Consider the following 21,109-nt stretch of genomic DNA (forward strand, 5'->3'; position numbering starts at 1 on the left):
ACAGTTAATACTTCTAATTATTATAAAATTAGTCTTGGAATTCCACAATTGAATCATATAATACTAGTAAGACTACAGTTTATTGAGTAATTTTATATGCATTTTTAATATGCACAAGTATTAATGGAGAGCTTATTGTTAAGTCAAGCACTGTGCTAAGTGGATCCGTCTCCACAATGTAATATAACCATGAGAATGACGTCAGTGCGGGTCCCATCACCCACACTCCACACAGGCTGAGAGCAGTTGGAAGGCAGTCCCACTGCAAAGCCGCTACCCGCCATCAGGCGGCGCCGTCCCGCTGCTCATTTCACTTTGAAACAACGCACATGTAAACATTCGGACATAAGACTTCCTTTTTATTAAAGAACAAATATGGGAAAGGGAAAGCATGGCCTTATTTATTTTGTTACATAAACTAAAAAAATTAACTTATTTATTCCTGCCCTGCCTTGTTCAAGGAGATGATTCTAGGTGGCTTCTTGGACAGGGTGGTGAGGGAACAGGGCCGGCGGCAGAGCTCCAGCCGCGCCCTCTGAAGGCTTCACTCTCCTCAGATGCAGATGGCGAGGCAGACTTTATGACATCTGAAGTCCTCCACAGTTCTAAACTTCTACGGTGATTATTAGTTCCCATCAATTATACTTTCTGAAGTTTACTTGTGAAGTTTATAGAGTTCTGTATAGTTCCTCATGTATAGGATACCTGTACATAATGTGACTATAATTATATGGAAAAAAAAGATAAACAGATGAACCAAAAATATGCCGAGAAAAAGGATTGGAAGCAAAACATTAGTCCTGGTTTGTCTTTGGGTATTTGTATTATTTTGGGTATGGTTTCTTTTATCTGCCTACCTATATTTTCTAAATCTCTTAGAACACATGAAGAAAGAAAAGCAAATATTTAAGTCTGAAATTTATAAATCTTGAGAAAGTCATTACAGGACAAATCCAAATCAGAGATCCTAAAACTAAATGTATACATTAATTTAAATAAACTGGAATACAACACATTCTAAATGCCAAAGTTAATTTTTATGGTCCTTTTATTTTCCTAACACTTTTGAGAAGTAGGAAAGGGGACTTACTGAGAAACTATACAAACACCGTTTAGATAATTTGGATTAAAATAAAATCAATTGAAAATGATAAAACTTAACTCCAAAGCAAGAGATTCAAATCGCTCCCTGCTCCGTCCTGGTCTCCTGCTGTGGCATGAGCCCGAAGTTCTGTGTGCAGTCAGTCACTTGCGAACAGGGAAGACTATTTCTCAGCATAATGTTACATAAGGGCTCCATTGTGCCTTAAAACTCACTGGAGAAAAGTACCCTATTAATCAGCTGGATTTATTGCTTCTTGTATATTTTTCATTCTCACTTAACTATCACCTTCACTTCTAAAATGTGCTTTAAAGTTGGTCTGAAGGTTGTAGGTTATTGTTAAGCTGATTAAAATGTGCTTTAAACCCAGCAAGATTTAGAGTCCTCCTTCCTTATTTCTTCTTCTAGTTTCTTAAGACAAAATACAAAAGCAAGCCAGTGCTGTTGGCTGGAAATTTAGCTTCAAGCTGATAATTTTAGATTAGAATTTGATGTGACAGGTTAGTTTTATAAATGTTAGCTCAGTCTGCATCGGCCTTGGGCACTACCCAAGAAGCATTTTGTCCCAAAGGACCCCACAAACCCCACCAGGTCACAGCCAACCTTGAAGGGACCCTGGGCACAAACGCCAGGACTTGGCTGCAGGGAGGATGCACAGCGGGTCCCACCTGGGAGGCATAGCGCAGACCTGAGAGAAAAGAAAAAGGGTCGGTGTGCAGAGGGGGAGGGGAAGGGAAACACTACCTTCCATTTTGTCTGAAGAAATTGTCTTCAAAATCACGAAGTTTCTTTCGAATCCGTTTCTTTTCTTCTCTCATTTCCTGAAGGTGTTCCAAGAGTTCTGGTCTAAGAGGGGGGACAAATTTCAAGAAAATTGAGTTAAATCTAAGTTGTCCTAAGTGTAATGAATGTGCAGCTCCACAGGGGGAAGCACGTAAATGCAAAAACCATTGTGGGAACTGAGGGTCAGCAGAAATGGGTGTTTTCTGTCCCCTGAAATGCCGACAACAGCTACGGCTATGAGGGCTCCAGCAAGACTCCTGCTTTGAAGAATTCTTTGGGCCTGTGAAATCCCATGGTGCTTTTCTCACATTTTGACTTGAAAGAAAGAAATGACACCTTTGCTCAATGAGTGTTAAGTGATGAGCCACGGGGTACAGAACTACACGATGCCGTTTATAGAGACTGCCGGATTGTTTAAGTAAGGTCTCAGATGTCCCTCGAGTAACACAGGATGAAGGATACAAAAAAAAACTGAGCCAAAGTTAAAAAAAAATTACTGTTTATCCACACAGATGCACCCAAGGTAAGTCCCCTGTGCTCTGTCAGCCAATTTAAGTACAAAGACTAAAATAATGTTTAGGAAAGTTATTTTCACCCAACTATTTTACCACCACCACCAAAACGACATACATTGAAGCAGCATGCAGATTTGAAAGCCCGGTGTCCTGACTGCATTTTGATGGTATTTTATCATCCATCGGGGAAATAAACCCATCAGCATCGTCTTCAAATTGGTTGAGAAAGCAACGGGCACTGAAATCCGTTTTCAGAGGGACTGCAAAGTCGGCCTTTGAGTTGCTATCGTCTTCCGAACACTCCTCTTCTTCCTGGAGACACACAGCAACCCAGCCAAAATCTGGTTACCTTTGCTGCTATTCTTTCATGACAAGTATCACTGAACAATCTTTTATTATCCAGATACCATACAGTTTCTTCTACATCCACATTTAGCAACACTTAAGTACCTTACAGATATATTACAAAACACCCATGTGTACATGGCAAATAACACAAACTATATACAACCACTCTATAAGGAAAAAACTATCAAAAATTAGTGCACATTACAATTAACATTTAAGGCTGAGGGTAGGAAGACACAACCATAATTTATACCCTCAATCAAATGAAGCAAAAGAACCTACAAATCTCCAGCTCTGTGACAACGCAGAACAAAATCCACTGCCCGCAATCAGTGTTTTCAGGAGTCCACGACTTGCATACCTCAGAAAACATTTTTTATTAAGCTATGACCATTATCAGAAATCAAACCATACAGCTTCTCTATTTGAGAATTGAGATTATAAAATATTTGTGGTTGCCTGACACACGAAATCTAAGGAAACTTTTGAGAAGATCAAAACATTTATCTTCCCACAAGGGCCATGACTGTATTTCTCAGCATCCAAGATTCTAAGAAAAATGTCATATTCTCTGTCTTGATGATAATATAGTTAGAAAAACAATAAAGTCAAATTAGTATTTCTTCATGTCAATTTTAAAGCTATGTAAGGAAGGAAGAAATGAGAGTCTGAAAGAAAGATTAAAAATTTTTTTTAATTAAAAATTACACTTTACATTTAATATTATTTTGTATTAGTTTCAGGCATAGTGAAAGAAAGATTTTAAAAGAAGTAATTTACTGCCAAAATGTATAGTCAGACCAGGAGAGAATATCCTAATATCTTAAAAAATGAAAAAATTATTTAGGAGTTCAGCTACACAAACATCAGGAAGTACAACATCAACTGCTCTAGTTACGCCGAGTGTCTTCAGTGCCCATGCAACCAATCACCTCAGGAGGCAGGAGTAGTTACCACCGGGGGTCCACGCACTCGACGCACACTGCCTGGGGGGGCCTTCTCACCTTAAAGTTGGCATGCTTATAATAATGAAGAGAAATAATGTGAATAAAGAAATAAACAGAAAAAACAAACCAAAACCAAAGGACTAGTAGATACTATCATGAAAGTACTGCTGTGATGGCGACACTGGCAGCAACTAGGGAGCCTTTCCAGATTCTCTCCGGGGTAACGTCAGATCTTTAATCTCTTTGCTTGGTCCATGGAAGTAAATGCCTCACTATTAATTTGTTAAAATTTAAATTATTAAAAACACTTTTAAATTAACAGAGTAAAAGTGACTTTTCAATTAGTAATTTAAATTTTCTTTTCTGGAAGAGGAAGTAACAATTCCCTTCTATGTAGTTTTTATTTTTTAAATTTTTATCCTCACCTGAGAACATGCTTACTAGAAAGGGGAAGGGACAGAGAGAGAGAGAGAGGGAGAGAAATGACAATCAGGCGCCTCTCATAACACCCCAGCCAGGGACTGAACATGCAACCCAGGCATGTGTCCTGACTGGGAATTGAACCTGAGACCCTTTGGTTTACAGGATGATGTTCCAACGAACTGAGCTATACCTATGTATGTAGTTTTCATAAGATTTAATTGAGATAATGTTTGTTGAGTGCCCAATAAGGTACAGTTGGCACACAGGCAGTACACCTCAACCTGCTGCCCCCCCCTTCTCTTCCCTGGATGAGGAAGGCCAGGATGAACCACCTGACCTACCATCTCCACAGAGGCAGAGATTTGGACCTGTCGGTACACTGCTGTCCCCGAAGCTTAGCCAATGCCCACATACAGGAGGTCCTCAATGAGCGTCTGTTAAACAGTGTTAGTAATTTAGTTTTAAAAGAGAAATACCAACGACTACTAAGAGTTTTAAAGCCTGAGACACATAAGAAAGGAATTCAGGTGTGTAGGCCTTACTGATTATATCCCAGGGTCCTGAGAGAATTTAAAAATTGAGAATGTGGTTTGCACATAGTGGCAACTCAATGTTTTTTGAGATGAATGCAAAAAAACCCCTATTTTCAGTGAGCTGTGAAAATCATAGGAAAAAACAAAATGGAAAAAATAGATCTTCAAATTTTAAGACCATCACATTGCAGCAAATATTGGGTAGATTCTAAAAGAAATCAATCCATAGCCAGTATGAGCAATTGATAAAGAAACAGTGATTAGCACTGGCTCCTTAAAAACCAATCATGAAAGCCAGCCATTTTCCCTTGTCAGACAGGAATGGTATAATATCTGGCTTCCAGTAAAGAATGAGGTGAGCTGATCTACTGAAAGAAGCTGGTTGTGAAAATCTGTGCAAACGATGGCATGCTGGTGGCATGGTTCTGGAGAAAAGCCTACAGCAGGCTCTTTACCTGACTCTGCCTTACTCATTATTTATCAGTCACCTAGATACAGACACAAAAGGTGTATTTACAAAATGTGGAGGGAATACAAGTGGGTGGGGATACCTGGTATGCCGAAACACAAAATCTAGATTTACTCTATTTGATACGGCTGGAATAGAAGTAGGAAAAGTAACTAACTGGAAAAACTCAAGGTTATAATTAGGGTAGGAAAAAAAGCTGGACACATAGACAAGCAGCAGCCCCTGGGAAAGGAAGCCGGGATTGCGTAAGTCAGCAGTGAGGCAGGGCTGCTATCAGTGCTTCTCGACTGGGGCGACTTGGCCCCTCAGGGGACCTTTAGGAAATGTCTGGAGGCGTTTTTGGTGGGCACAGCTGGGAGGGGGGGTTGTAGTGCACTATCAGCTTCTAGTGAGTGGAGGCCAGCACCCCCAACAAAGTTACCGTATTTTGCCATGTATAATGTGCACCCATGTTTTTGGCCCAAACTTTCAGGAAAAAAATCTTTTGTTTTAATTTTTTAATTCAATTTTTTTAATTTACTTATATTTAGATACCTGTTTTTTATATTATAAAGGACCTTTAGCATTTATTTTTAAACATACAGATATTGTTACTGCTAGAGTTACACTTTTAACCCATAAGCATAAATAAAAGAATTAAAAACATTTATATAGATACAGAATTAGTACTACCCATCTATAATGTGCATCTGTATTTTTCCCTCAAAAATTTGGGCAAAAGGTATGCACTGTGTGTGGCAAAATACGGGTATCTGGCCCCAAATGAGTGCAGTGCTGAAGTTGAACACCCTCACGTCACACTGACAGCCGTGCAGTCACAGACCTGTAGAACGGGAGGGCCTCACGCATCGGGTCCAGGTTGGGGGAGTCCTGGACCCTCTGCCTTGCTGGTCAAACCACGTCTAGAATGGTGAATAGTTCTGGGTATTTGTTTTTAATAAGGATATAGATAAATTGGTGTGTACATATAGAGCAGAGCCACTAGACTGCTGGATGGCCTGGAACCCATAACATAGGAAAAATAGTAGTAAGAACATGGAGAGAAAGTTTTCACAGCGTGCGGGTTGGAGTGGGCAGGTCAGATGACTGCAAATACACAGTGATCTCATGCAAGAGGCACTGCGCTTATTCTGTGTCCTTTCAGGCAAGACTGAGGAGAAAGTAATACATAAATTATAACTACGAATACAATTTTTAATTATGTTCATTAATTATAATATAGTTATCAAACTTGTTATACATTCTAAAATTACATATTATACAATTATATTGTATTTTACTTTATTTCTGTAAACTTGTCAAGCTAAAAGATGGAATCTTTTCTTAGGGACAGTGTCTCCAGTCTGTCAGTGAAGATTCAGAGGAAATTTTTATGTTGGATTGGAGAACAGATTAGATGACTTCTAGGATTTCTGGCCTAGAAATGTAGGAAGATTTAGGCCCTCATCTTGAGCTGGCTCTATTTCAGAAACAGCTGGTTTCTTCCCAGAAACATTTAAACTAGGGATGGTTAAAGGAAAAAACACTTAGATCCAATCTTCTTATCTGCACACATACCAAATTCTAAATTGTATCAAAATTGCCAAGAATTAGTACAACCCCACTATATGCTAATAAGTATAGCCAATTGGAACAAAATGAACTAAAAGCACTATTTACAAAAGCAATGTAATCATTACAAAATTATCTGAAATCCTTACCACCAGGTGGGCCGGCAGAAGAGCAATGGCCAAAATATACTTGTGAAAGAAATCAACTAAGGTAAAGGACGACATTTGGAAGAGTGTCCTCTTTTAAAAAGAGCCTCATTAGTACGTCTTCCATTTGTTTCATGAGGCGCAATTATTAAGTGACATATTTTGGATTGTTAAAAACCATGTTTTTATCTAGTAAGAATTATATCGCATGATTCTAAGAGAAATGTGTTAATTTTCATACACACAGCTGTCCAAATTTCTTCAATTACAACGATTTGATTTTCGTCTGAAATTACCAGCTAGACAACATGCGTCTTCCTTCATCAAGTCTTATTGTAGGACAACAGCTCTAATTTCTAAGATCCAGTACAGCATAGTCACCTACATTTCACATGTAGAGCATTTTCAAAAAACAAACTCTGTTTAGAATAATATGAATAGTGAGCACAGTCACTGCCTAATACCTTAAAATTAGGTGTATAAAGCATTTTAGACACTTGAGAGGTAAGAAAATGAAGAGAAACCCGTGTAGCTTCTGGTACCTTACCTTGGTTATAATGACAACAGGCAAGAAAATGGAGCTGTTCTCAACTGGCCTCCCTTTGTGGAAGCGAGGCTCCCATATTCTGAAATAATCGTTCCTAATGAATGAATGACTGACCACCCCAAGCTTGGAATTCTCACAGAAATAAGACAAATGAAACTCTTAAAACTCACTTCTGCTTTGGGTTTTATTCCCCCTTCCAATTTAAAGAATCACTAATAAAAAAAGATTGATGTTGACTTTTCATCTCTAGAGCCCTGCGTAAGGCCATCCAGTTTGATCAATTGCCCAGAAACAAAAACATGAAAGGGGCTGACCCCAGTCCAGGCCAATTAGGTCCCCACAGAGACACACAGACCTGCGGGCACAGACGGTACCTCCCATTCTAGCAAAAGCAGCCACTGAGAACAAGGATTGTTTGTACAAAATCCACAAGTACCTGGGAAATTAATCTGAGAACATGTTCTGGTGACTGCCGGTCACAGCACTAGATTCCCGGACCAAGCGGAGGCTACGAAACTAGCCCTGAGCACAAGGCGTGCGGGGAAGGGAAGCGGAAGGAGGAGTGGGTGAAACTGAACCGGCGCATCTGTCAAAGGCAACTGTGACATTAGTCTATAAAATGATCATTTTTATCGTGTGTTTTCAGACTGCCTTTGTTAATTTTGGTTTTTCTATAAATTCAGGAAATGAGATTTTTAAAAAAAGTTATGCAATGAGCTAATTTAATAAAATTTTGAAATAAAGAAAAAATGCTTTTCCAAATAGGGGAAAAATAAAACCCAAATCAAAAAGGCATTGTGAAAAGAAAAGAATCATCCCTGAAAGTAAATAACAACAAAGGAAACATCAATAAAAGTGGGGGAATGAAATGAAACGAAGGAAATCAGCTAACACGTAATATAAATAAAAAAGGATTGTGCAAGTTGGTGATGTGCGGACTTGTAGGGAATGCTACCAGCAGCCACCCTGAAAGGACCCGATCACAACCCTTCTGTTCCCAGGAGACGCGGAGGGACCCGCAGGGGCTTAGCAAGAGATGAGCAGCTAGAGGTCTTCACCTTTATCTCCTTGAAGAAGGAAGCAGTTTCACCCTCGATAATTGGCTGCAGCAAAGGGCTTCTCCGCTTGCTGGAGGGGGAACCCTGTGACAGGTATTAACAAGTAGGTTACACTGTGCGCCCCTTCCCCTTTCCCGCCAGCTCTCAGCCTTCTCTCACCCACCAGTATTTATTACTGCCTTTCAGTAATATGCTCTAACCCTTGCCACCAAAAATCCCCAGGAAAAGATCTTTTCACGTTGCTTCTTTACTTCAGAGCCTCCCTCCTCCCCCGCCCCAAGACAAGGAGCTCACATGAAAGCCAGAACAGCATGCAACTACATTAACCAGAAAAAATCGGATGAGAAACACCTGCCTTCCCACCTTCTTTCCGCCTCAGTCACGGTCCTGCAAGAACGCCTGAACGATAATGAGCTTGAACTAGAGCAACGTCAGCTTAAGTGATGCAAAGGTTTCTGACTTCCCTGTTTGTCCACTCACCCTGCTTAGGGACACTAAGGGTTCCTTTCCTAACTGAAGAATGAAAATAATTCCTTAGATTTCATCCTTGTATTGCTTAGTTACTAATTTATTCTGCAGGAAATTTCTAGAAAAGGAGATTTCTTCAAACATGCCTGAGGTCTGTGGACCCTCCCTCATTCGCATGGACAAGTACACTTTGAAGACATTTGAAGACCATAGCTTAGCCTAGAAATAAGCAAGGAGATTTAAAGCAGGACTAGAAGAGCAACCGCTAGGGTGAATGTGTATTTCAGTGATGATGTATGGGAGGCTGTGTCTGCTTACTAAAAAGCCTAAGGCCAGCAGAGGAAGGCTTCAGGTCCCTGGAGATGAGAGGGAGGCAACTGAAATAGAGGCCACTGAGTCCCAGGAGATGGACCAGGATTCACACTGCACTCGGGGTGGGGAGGGAGTGGGGAGAGCAAGCCGGCCATCCTGAAAGGCTTCGCCAGAGCTGAGGACAAGTTGCTGCTCCCTGCTCTTGACAAGATAAAAACTCAGAGGCCAAAAGCGGCTCAGTCTGAGGATGGCAGCTTCTGAGAGCACCTCCATCACCATCATCAGCCTCCCTCCCTTTCCTCCTTGTACTTCTCTATCCTCCAGAAAGAGAAGTCCTGCTCTCAGGAGTTCCTTAGCAGTTTTTCCCCTGGATATGAATCCTGAGGGGCTTACCCCCTCCTGGGATGGGGGAGAGAAGCCTGCTAACAGAGGGCCCCTGGGACCAGAGGCACTGCTGGGCATGGAGAGGCCTGGAGCAAGCACAGCCCTGTCCCTGGTGCTCTGTTGGAGGAGAGGGTGGGGGAGCCAGCCCAGCACGTGTCAGGGGGAAGCATATGGCCAGATCATGACTCCCAAAAGAAAAAAAAATCCTTCAGCTTCTGGTTTGCTCAATTTTTGACAAATGTTGCCTGAGAAGTCTCTGATAAATTCTTTATTCCTCAAGCTTATGGGCCATAGATAGTAATGGTACATTGAATTATTAAAGCCTATTCTCTCCTGAGAAAGCATTCATAACCAGGGACCATTCAACCAGGTAATTAACAGATATGTGGTGAACTCACAATGATGGGTATGGTGTTGGCTCGGGACAGGATCTGCTTGACCAGCCGGTACCTGTCATACAGTGGCTTCATAACCTGACGTTCACTTTTGGTTACCTGAAAAGCAAGAACAAGGGAGCTGAGAAGCCTGCTTCTGGTGGTCAGGCTACCAGCTGTCCCAGCATGCTCTGGGCCTAGAGTAAATACAGATGATTCAAATGAAATCTCATTATTCTCACAAAATTTATTACAACTGATTAACTTTATTCAGTTGATGTTTAAAATATCTACTTTAGCTGTAGATCACTCTGGATATCACTCCATTCGCAGTATTGCATTTCCTAAATCAAAACTATGATCATCTCTAGTTCCCTGTCTAAAACCCCTAGAGGTTCAGAGTTCCCAGACAATTGACTATTTCTACGTGCAGGGAAGAAGAAAGCATGCATTTCTAGTATAATACTTATCATGCAGTTTTGTAAAAAAAGTATTTTTACACGTCTGTCTTCTCCATGAAATTGTTTTGTTCTTAAGGGCACGATTCTGGCAAACAGTAGGTATTCGAGGAACACCTGGTGATATAATATATTGGACTGATTCATCTCTGTATACCTAAAACCTGGCACAGCACTTAAACGTGTTTAAGCAACTGAGTCTTTGGGCAGTGGGGAGGAATCAAGCCCAACTCCCTGGTATTTGACATGGTATTTAAATTCTCATCATCTGCTGCTTCTCCTCCCCCCCATCACACCTCTGGCTCCAGAGACAGACTAGGTTGTCTCATACGTCGTTGTCTAGTTCCCTCTGCCCTGGAATGGCTCTGGTTTGGCAAATTCCAGATAAAGAGCCACCCTCCTCTTCAGCATTTTTCCAGCATCTCCCATTCTTGAAGTCCTGCTCATTCTCTCCTTTGGGTCCTCATATCTTGTAATTTTACACACGCTTTGCTATGGACTGAATGTTTGTGTCACCTAATTCTTATGTTGAAACCTAATTCGCGATGTAATAGTCTCGGGAGGTGGGGCGTTTGAGAAGTGATTGTCATGAGGGTGGGGTCCCATGAATGGGGTTAGTGCCCTTATAATACCCCTGTTGCTCCCTGCCCCCTTCTGCCATGCGAGGACAGCAAGATGACAGCGTCCGTGCACTGGAAGGGGGCCCTCACCAGACACCGAATCTGTTCGCAGACAGTGAGTCAGCTGACACTTTGATAGTGGACTTCCCAGCCTCAAAATCTCTGAGAAACAAATTTCTGTTGTGTATGAGCCACCCAGTTGTATGGAATTCTGTCATAGAAGTTCCAATGGATGACACATTTTTATACTCTTTAGTTAAACTATTTGTTGACATATCTGTCTCCTGTTTAGACTATATGCCCCTTGAAAGCAGGAGTTTGTGCCTTGGTGTCCCTGGCAACTATTTCAGTGGCTGATATAAAAAGAATATTCCATAAGTTTCTGAAAAATGAGTGACTAAGTATTTCAAACATAATTAGTATGCCCAATCCATACTATGCATGCATTGCCTGTTTACTTAAATGGTGAATGAGATGGAGTACCTATTGCAAGACTGCTGCTTGCCTTCGGTGTTTCATTTCCATTGCACACAAATAAGCAAGAGTTGCAGGGGTAAGGAAGGGCGGGTGGTGTTGGCTCTGACCATTTCTTTTATGGGCCTTTTGGGCCTTCGGCTTTGAAGCAACTCTGGACTATGCATAAGTGAATTATCCTTTGTTGCCTTTCTCAAAGCGAACAACAATAAATGAACTTGGGGTAAACTTCACAAGCTAGTATAAGATCCTGTCAGCATGCAGTAACATTTTATGGATTTATTTTCTACCATCGGCAATAGTAACAATCAATTATCCCTATCTCTTCCTATTATCACAGTGTTAAGTGGACGATGGCATTTTCCTGTTTCTACCATACCAAAAGGAGTTTTAAAATCACCATTTCATTAAAAAATGACTGTCAAAAGTAGAAGAAAACTTGGCAATTATTTTACATAAAAAACCCTGACGATCAAATGACAGGTGTCACTGCTATACGCCCACTGCAACGGCCAAAGGGGAGAGACAGTGCCTGCCACAGGCGGGAATGCTGGACAACTGGCACGCTCACTGCCGAAGAGTGCGGAGCCCTCGGGAAGCTGTCAGGGGCATGTGCTGGAGCTGCAGATACAACCCAATTCCATCCTAAGTACATACCGAACCAATATGGAGGTTCACCAAAAGACACATAAGAATGTTCACAGCACCACTATTTATTGTAACCCCAAACTGGAAACCATCCACATGGAGAACGGATAAGGTATATTCCCAAAATTGAACACCACACAGCAGTGTGAATGAATGAGCCACAGCTATATGCAACATCGTGGGTTAATCTAACAAAAATAAAGCTGAGTAAAATAAACCAGATGCCAAAGAACACATACTTGTAAGATCCCACTTATATAAAGTTCAAAACTAAGCAAATCCAATCTACAGTGTTAGACGACAAGACAATGGCTTTCGCTGGTGGGGCAGGAGGTCTTGCTATGGATGGGAAGGCGACACGAGGGATGTTCTGGGGGACGGTGGTAACGTTTTGTTTTTTAATCTGGATGCTGGTTACCTGGATTTGTTCACTTCATGAAAATTCATCAAGACATAACCTGGGCTCTTTTCTGAATTTATGTTATCCTTCAAGGATAGTAAAATAACATCCACAAGTAAGTGTGAAGAACAGAAATGGAGTGACTAGCACCATTTCACACGTAAGGTGACAGAGTTTAGGACTGCACCACCTGGAACCGTCTTTTCAAAACCAGATGTGTCCACTACGTGTGTTGCAGACAAGGTTAAGGCACCTCTTAATTGTCAGCATGTGACATGTGGTGCGACCTAATGTGCAGGATAAACAAGAGACGGTTTAGTGGCCAGAAGACATACTAAAAATAAAAGATAAAAGAGAAGGAGCCTGCATTTTCCCATTACGGACCAGCCCCCTGTTACTAGTTGCTAGCAGAAACATCTTTGGCTTATAGAAGAAGACTTGGCTGGTAAAATCAGCCAGATATGGCAAACTTGACAGAAACCAATCTCCTTTCTAAATTTTTGTTTAAAAACACAAAATTTCTAGGTGGAGTAGATGAGGAGGGTCACTGGCTGAATTCTTTGGCTCAAGACAGTGACATTTAAATGATCTGTGAATTGCTTATGTTTTAATGACCCACAGGAACTAATCACCTGCAAATGACCTAATTCAGTTTTTAGCTACGGAGAGCTGAAACTCATCGTGACTCCAGTAGAGTTAATGGTGGCCTTTGATAAAAGTATCCCAACACCAAAAATATCAAAGATCTTTACCCTTGAGATGTGGAGAGTATCAATACTACTTGAAATTATACCAGAATTATTTTCAAAATATATACCTGAAGCCAAAGTGTTGTTCATACTACAAGTTAATACAGGTTTCTCCCATCTGCAGTTGTCAGTGCTGGATCTCCGAGCAGAGCCAAAGGCTAACCAATAGTTACATAAACAAAGCAGGGCCTTGGCTCAGCCGTCACAAAAGGGTGGGCTGATGCAGGCTGATCCGTGGGAAAACTGTCTGGAGGCTGGTACTCTTACTCTCGAGCCATCAGTCGTCAGGGATTCTGCTACTCACTAAGAATAGGCCTTTGAAAGAGTGGATGGGTGCTTCTGAGTCATAAAACTGCTGGCCAGAGAAGACAATAAGATAGATTCTTACAGCTGTTGTATTCCTGGCCCATAGTTTGGAAGACCAACTCTCTCCTCTTCATTAGCAGCTTAGGACAGTAGGCTGACCATGCAAAGACCAGATAACCCAAAACAGCAGTTAACCAGAGGAGAGTGTGTATGCATGGCTTTCGAGTTTGCATTTAAATTTGAACATGGTATGTTTAGTATCATGTTAATTCCCAAGGTTTTAAAATATAAGATTAAAATATACCAATGAGGAAAAGACAACCCAGAAGCTCTGAGCAAGCAACTGGTTCTCTCCCCTACACGGCCACCCAGCAGTGGCCTGTGAGAAGGCAACACAGGGGCTGCAGCCAGCTGCTGCGCTGGCCTCCGTGACGGCGTCTTCTGATGAGGCCCTTACATGTTGGAAAGGACACACTTTAATAATAATTAGTAGGGAATATGTGTCAGTGTGTAAATGAGTGTTTTGGGGTTTTTTTTTTGATAAATATCAGTCTGTCAGTACAGTGCCCCATTAAATCAAACAGCCTTCTTAAAAAAAAATGTACAGAACTGGCAAAGAATTGTTTTGGCTTGTGATTTGGAGTTAGTGTCCTTTTAAATCAGAACCTGCAGACTCAGCAAAAATTCATGAACTACAAGCACCTGTTTCTCTAAAAAACCTGAGGTTTGGAATGATAGTTTAGTGCTGGAAGTACATGCATTTTTCTTTTAAGAAGAGTGTTACCCAAATGTTATTTACAGTCCAGGGTCCATGGCAACACCACAGATCTGAGAATGAAACGTTCTCAGATTGTTAGACTGGCCAGATATCAAATGGACTCTGCTTTTTCTGAGGCTAGAGCATCATGTTCCAGAGAGAGGCAGAGAGCCTGACCTGGGACCAGGAATAAATGACATTCAAACTTCCCAGAGCATTTGTTCCCTGACCCATGAGATGCTAGAATCTGACCCAAAAAGGTGTTCTTCCTTCACTAGAAAGAATGCTGAATGAAGGGATAATAAAAAGACAGGGCCAAAAACTAATATTTCATATTCCTAATTATAAGACTGCTAAAAATGTGTATTCTTTCTCCCGATTCAATCATTTAAGAAATAGGCCACAGTGAGCAGAACATGTAATTGTAATAGAAGTAACAACTATCATTTATGTGGCAATTCCCTCTGCTCCCAGCAAAGCCACTATGCCCAACTTCCTCAGTGTCAGACACACTACAGACAAACGTGTGTGTCTGTAATGTCGCTTAGAATCCAGGACAACCTGTAACAGACACCTTTTATACAGGCAAAGCCCGGAGGCCCTGATGAGCTGCCTAAGCAGCGCAAAGTCACAGGGCTAGTCTCGGTAGGGCTGGGTTCTGCATCTAGGTCTGCTGATCTTCGCGCGCACATGTTGCCACAGTCCAGGCAGAATGAGAGTCTGTGCCCAACTCAGAGCAGCAAATACCATGGCCGAAACTCCCTGAACTGGCTTAAGGTTAAGTCTAGAACAAAGCTGAGATCTTGGGGCCTCAGGCAAGGAAGTCTTTGAAGGAGTCTATCAATGTCACAATGTGAATCCATACAATGAAAATGAGGAAAACACACAAGTCCCGTCTCCTTCACCTTGGGACTGTCTGGTGGCTGTGTCCATGAGGAGATACTTAAAGGCTCTGAGCCTACTGTTAGAGAAGCTCAGTCTGAACTCTATAAGTTCTGAAAACTCCAGTACAGAAGGACACAGTTTCACAATATATGTGAGTTCCAGTGCATTCACTATTTGGTTCAATGCCTTTAAAAATCCAAAACAAAACTTGGTTTGGAAAAAAAAAAAAAAACCTTGGCTTGAAACATGACCAATATCCCAAAGCAACAGTATTTTTCCATAGCAGAGACAGGCCAGCAAAATCAATCATCATCAGCCCTCGCTTCTTCCTTTTTAAACTTAACCCTGATAAATTCAGAACCAAAATACCATGGAAGAGGCATGCTACAGATAGTTTATTGGGCATAGGCTGGGTCAGGTCTTATGCTACTTGCTGAGGATTAGGTTCACAAAACCCAGAATCCCTGCCTTCACAGACCTAGTGCATTATTCTGGAAGCTTCTTTATTTAAAATAGCCTATTTTAGATGAAAATACTATCACCATTATATAGCTATGCTGAAATAGGAAAAGAAATGCATGGGCTTTTTTTTTAATATAAAAAACCCTTCTGTGAACATAAACTTCATGCCTCTTTATACCTGCTCTTGACAGTTTGTCTTATTGGGTTCTTGACCATGTTCTGAACAGGTTACTGTCATGGATATTTGATTATAAGTTCCTTAGGGAAGAGAGAAGCCTAACATGCTACTGTTTTTCCCCAGACTAACAACAAGCGTTCAATAAACACTTGCTGAATAACAAACTGCCTCAAATGCTCCTTGTTATGAAAAGGCAAAGCCATGTTTTGGATTCCTCATGCTTTTGTTTCTGGACGGCAGCCGGACTTCTCCACGGACAAACACTGGTTGCGACTGCGCTGCAGACAGACTGAGTTCTAGGGCAGGTTATTCTAGTTCAGCACATTTATTTTAGGGATGAGAATGCCTGGAGCCAGCGTCTACTTGTGGAGGCAGACCTAGGGACAGGGGAGTCTCCTGGCTGTAGGGCTCTGTGCCCCAATTTATACCCCCACCAGCACTCTCCCCTTGAAGCAGGACACTAGTGACTACATTTTAGTTCTAAACTAATTTTCCTTTGAAACTCAGATTCAGTTTCTATTAGGTGGTGAAACTCTTATCACAGGTTTAGCCTTCAGAAAGCTTAGTTTCAGTGAAAACATAATAATCTGCTAAGCAACAGGGAAACTTATTGGCAAAATCCTGGACACAGAAGACCCATTTCTAAAGCCAGATGGTCCACTCCAATCAGAAAGAAAATTGAGTACATTCACATACTGGCCGTCCATGAATGCTTTCGTAATGCAGTAGAGCTTTTTGCAGAGCCACTTTCTCATTTGCAATCTGGTCCTTGGTCATGTCCTGTGTAAACACAGGAGACAGAAATGAAAGGGAGAAACATTTGTGAACATTCCAACTTCTTGGGGTTTTTTTAGTTCAACAACAAAAAAAGTAAGATTAAAAAGAACCCTCACACAACAGCTCCGGCTAGCTCTATGCAAAGCTCACTTAGGAATTAGCTCTTCCTGACTCCTTGCTAGGCATACAGAGAGTACAGCAGAGTCCTCATCCACTTTCTTGCAGCAGCAAAGGCATGCTGAATGCTGGGGTGAGCAAGCCTGTGGGACACACGAGGCCTAACTTAATGGCCCAAGTGATAACTACAGTTACAGGTTACACAGCCCCAAAGGTTTGCTGAATAACAAGTTGCCTCAAATGCCCCCAATAACTCTTCTACCTCAGTCACCGAACTGTGTATTAAGCTATACAAGTTCACTCTGCAATCTGTACAGGAGTTTGCTGCTTTTAATTTTAAGCCCCAAATCAAAGTAGCTACAGTTAAAACACTCTGAAGTGTCTCTAGACATCTAACAGTGTGGGAGATGAGGGTGTGGGAGGTTTTAAAAGGTGCTACTCCATCACTATTCCCATTGGAGTCCATGTGGCAGGTCTTATGTTTCTACCATGTTAACTGGAATGGTTGGGGGCTAGCAGTTAGCTAGGGGCTTTCGCCGAATCACCACACCTTAATGTCCTCAGGACGGCTGGTTTCTGCCCGCTTCTCCTGGAGCTTCCTCTGGATAGACTCCAGTGTGGCTTCGACGCTGGGCTTTATTGCTTTGTCTACCACCTCTTGTTTCCTCTCATCTTCTTTCTCAAGTTGGGAACCGAAACTCTTGGGGAGTGTGTTGCTTCGCTGCCGCATCCTGGGGGTTAGGTCCTCTTCAGATATCTTTAGTTTGGACTCTGGTCAAAAAGATTTGGGGGTGGAGATATATGAGAATTGACATCTACAGAACCCAAATTGTTTTTCTATGATGTTAGTAACTACTTAGCCCTGTCTTTCTTATTTTTCAGCAAGTGTCTAATTATAACATTAGTTGAAATCCCTGGGTTATTATATAAAACCCAAGAAAATGATAATGTCTTCCTGGATTATCTGGCCAGTTTCCCTAATGCTCATTCCTGAGAAAGCTTTAGTTATTAAACAGCCGTACTTTAGCCACGCCGACCTGTTCAGAATGTGGCAGACGTGTTCCTACACTTGTTCTCTTAGTGTTTAAAGCTATTTGCCAGTCTAGTGCCCAACTGCTGGCCAACCTTTTCTGTATGACTTGTGTACCTCATTTTGGAATTATTTCCACTTGTATTCAGTTTAGTTGTTTAAATGACTATCTCCTAAAATTCAGCAAACTCTTTGAGGGACAGGGACCAAATCCTTTTCATATTCATCTTTGTGTCTCTGTGTCTTCTCATACCACAGGAAATAGGGTCTTGGATTAAACAGATACTTAATGAGTATTGAATTGAAACCATCATCCTTATATTAGCAATTTAGGGAAATAAAAAAATGCTACAGAATTTGCATCTTAGCTAATCTGGGTTACCCTGTGACGGGGACCACGGAAGACACAGAGGAGGCGCCTGCTGAATGCTCGGAGCGTAGGGAGGCAGCCTTAAGGAGCCTGTCTCGTCTGGGCTATTTTTGCAGTGGCACCTGGCGTGAGGTGAGATCGAGGACTCTGCACCTGCCTAGTTTTATGGAAACCATGACACAGGTCTAGAGCTTTACCTACCTTTCAGTTGTTTCCGGAACTTGGCAAGGTCATTCGTCCATTTCAGAACCTCCGGATTAGAGGCCTTGTCGCTGTGGGAGGGCTGAGAAAAGGAAAACTAAGGTATATTTTTGGAATTGGGGCAGGAAAAAGAAGCATCTGATGCTCAGTTTGTTTTAAACAGGCAAGAAACATTGAATCCTATTGGAATAAGAAATCAACCATGACCAAAGAGGACAAACTTCACTACTTAATTGCATTATCCTTCTTTCCACCTGGTTATTTTTGATGTTTTTAAAGAATTCCTCAGAGGCAAAATGCTGGATTTTTTATGATCACGGACTTGTATGAGGTCCATGGATGGCCCCATTCCCATTATTTGTAGGGTTCAAGCTGTCAGGCTACCCAAATACAAAGCAGAGGGGTATATGACATTTTACACCAGAACCACCTTGGAAAAGGCCTCTTTGCCATTCTTGTAGGAAATACTAAGGATAGAGCTGAGAGTAGAATGAGGTCAGTACTAATGAAATTTTAGAAGATAATGGTGAATTAAGTTTAGCCAAACAAAAGACCTCATTTAATGATTTTTCCCATTCTGGCTCACTGATATTTACAAAACACACAGTAAAGTGTTCAATTTATTTGTAAGAATACACTTGTTCTAGGAAAATGCTGACATATGAAGTTTGGGGTTTATCACCACTCACTACTCAGATTTTACTGCCTTTTCGCTTTGGGACTCCTGGAAATCTCCCTTGACCGTGATTGCTTCTCTCAGCTGCTGATATGGGAGAGGAGGGGACGAAGACAACCCTGTGAGGAGGCACTTACTCTGTACTTCCTCTCTTCTTCAAACCTGTCTTCAAATTTTCGGATCTTCTTTTTAAGGCTCTGAATCCTTCGAGTGAGCTGGGCAGGTGTCAGATCCTCGTGTTCGTCATTGTAGGACCCCAGGGAGGAGCTCCGTCGCCTGTGAGGGACACGCTAGAATCAGCTTCCCCAGAAGGCAGTCACTGGGGCAGCGGAAGCGATGAGGATGGAAGGGGAGGGTGCAATTGGTCTCCATGCTCTTGGATAAAAGAAATCTGACCACTAATTGGTTTCGTGATTTCAGCTATTGTCCCAGCTATTAAATGGGTCTGATCTTCTCTAGTTCACATGTATAATTTAGAAAGTTAGGATTGAAATGTCTGCTGTTGACTTCAAAGTTAAATTTGAGAGAGCTTTGGAGAGGAGGTGCTAATGGAAATTTAGCAGGTGATACTGCAGTTGGGCCACAGTTCAACTGAAAAACTACAATGGAGCCTGTGTCCTACAAGGGAGAACTTTAAATATGTTCCATCACAGACTCAGAACTTAATTAAGAAAAATTACTGGCCATCAGCCATACTATCCTAAAGATGATGGATATGCTTATCAGCAACAAAAAGAAACGCACCTCATGAAAGAATGGGAATTTGGGGGAGAAGGAGGCACTTCTGTGTCATCCAGGTACTGCCGACTCTGCCCGTAAGCATAGAACCGAGGAGAGAGCATGGGGTCGCTGTCTTCATCCAGAAGCTGACGAATGAGGCGCCCGGCCTGTGGGGAGAGGCGCGCTTCGTCAGAGTCCATGTTCTCCTGCTGCTGGGAGGACAAAGCAGGCGTGGGCTCTGGAAAACAATGAGGGTAAGAGGTCAACACTGTTCTTTAAAGCACAATTGTTTGCCAAGTTTTCTGAAAGCATTAGGAGACACTGAATTTAGGAGGCCCACAATGGCTTCTCATTTTAGTTTTCAGATTCAGACTAGGGACACTATGCCCCAACCAGAATCTCCAAATTATCTGACAGCCATCATCTACCTTCTATCTCCATCCTCACTTGCTTTCAAAAGAGAATTTGCTGGGCTGCCCTGAGGAATAGCCTTGGAGAAGGCGTGCCAATAGTGTAGGCTTCCGACTCCCCACTGCTGATCACTGACAAGAACCTGTCCACCTGAAGGCGTTGTGCAAAAGGAATGCCAATGTGTCAGGGAGGGAGAGACTTAGCATCACAGCTATCCATTCCTTAACATACAGAACTCCAGCTAAGGCATCGCATTAGTCGTGGCGAGTCTGCACCTTCTGTTGAGGTTTAGCAGGCTGTTTGGTGTGCTTCTGCTTAGTGTGTCGGGAATAGCATGTTTAAGATGCACGCTTTGCAGTTGAAAGTTTAGAAGCTGCTCAAGAGTACAGTTAAAGTAAGACGCATATGTAAATTAGTCAAAAAGAGAGAAAAGAAGAACATCTTTCGAAGGACAAATCTGTATAAATTATCTTAGATAACCCTTAAGAAAAAAAGATACTGAGCACAAAATCCTGATTTGTGATTTTGGGGAAGAACAGGGTGATATTTATTTCTATTCACTGCAAGACCCACTTCAATATATTCCTTTCCTTATTAAAAAAAATCGTATCTAACATTTTAAAGATAGATCTCAGATGACGTAGGGCACTTCATTTCTAATACTCTGTACATTAAAGGAAGTTATGTTTTCAATACATTTGTGGATTACTGTGATTTACACAAGACTAGGATTTGCAATAGAAGAAAAAAGCAAACAAAATACAACCAGAGACATTGAGGTTGGGAACAGTCTAGCAGTGGCCAGGGGGGAGTGGGGTGGGGACAGTGGGAAGAGGGGATTGCAGGAACTACTATAAAGGACACATGGACAAAATGGGGGGGAGGGTGGAGGTGGGGGAGGGAGGTGGGT

General features: G+C 41.8%; 1 protein-coding gene across 6 annotated transcripts in view; it reads right to left on the bottom strand.

Moving 5' to 3' along the window:
• FAM13A (family with sequence similarity 13 member A) overlaps window positions 1–21,109 on the bottom strand; it is a 278,405-nt gene that overhangs the window by 1,850 nt on the left and 255,446 nt on the right. For all 6 annotated transcript variants that reach the window (XM_053922889.2, XM_071221261.1, XM_053922887.2 and 3 more), the window contains 9 exons: window positions 19,813–20,026; window positions 19,206–19,344; window positions 18,393–18,474; window positions 17,342–17,562; window positions 16,594–16,677; window positions 9,985–10,080; window positions 8,423–8,506; window positions 2,516–2,712; window positions 1,847–1,948 (listed from right to left, as the gene is read on the bottom strand). In XM_053922889.2, coding sequence (XP_053778864.1) covers window positions 1,847–1,948; window positions 2,516–2,712; window positions 8,423–8,506; window positions 9,985–10,080; window positions 16,594–16,677; window positions 17,342–17,562; window positions 18,393–18,474; window positions 19,206–19,344; window positions 19,813–20,026 — 1,219 coding nt within the window. The remainder of the gene's footprint in view (window positions 1–1,846; window positions 1,949–2,515; window positions 2,713–8,422; window positions 8,507–9,984; window positions 10,081–16,593; window positions 16,678–17,341; window positions 17,563–18,392; window positions 18,475–19,205; window positions 19,345–19,812; window positions 20,027–21,109) is intronic.

This window comes from Desmodus rotundus, chromosome 4 (assembly GCF_022682495.2).
Source record: "Desmodus rotundus isolate HL8 chromosome 4, HLdesRot8A.1, whole genome shotgun sequence".
Lineage (NCBI taxonomy): Eukaryota > Metazoa > Chordata > Mammalia > Chiroptera > Phyllostomidae > Desmodus > Desmodus rotundus.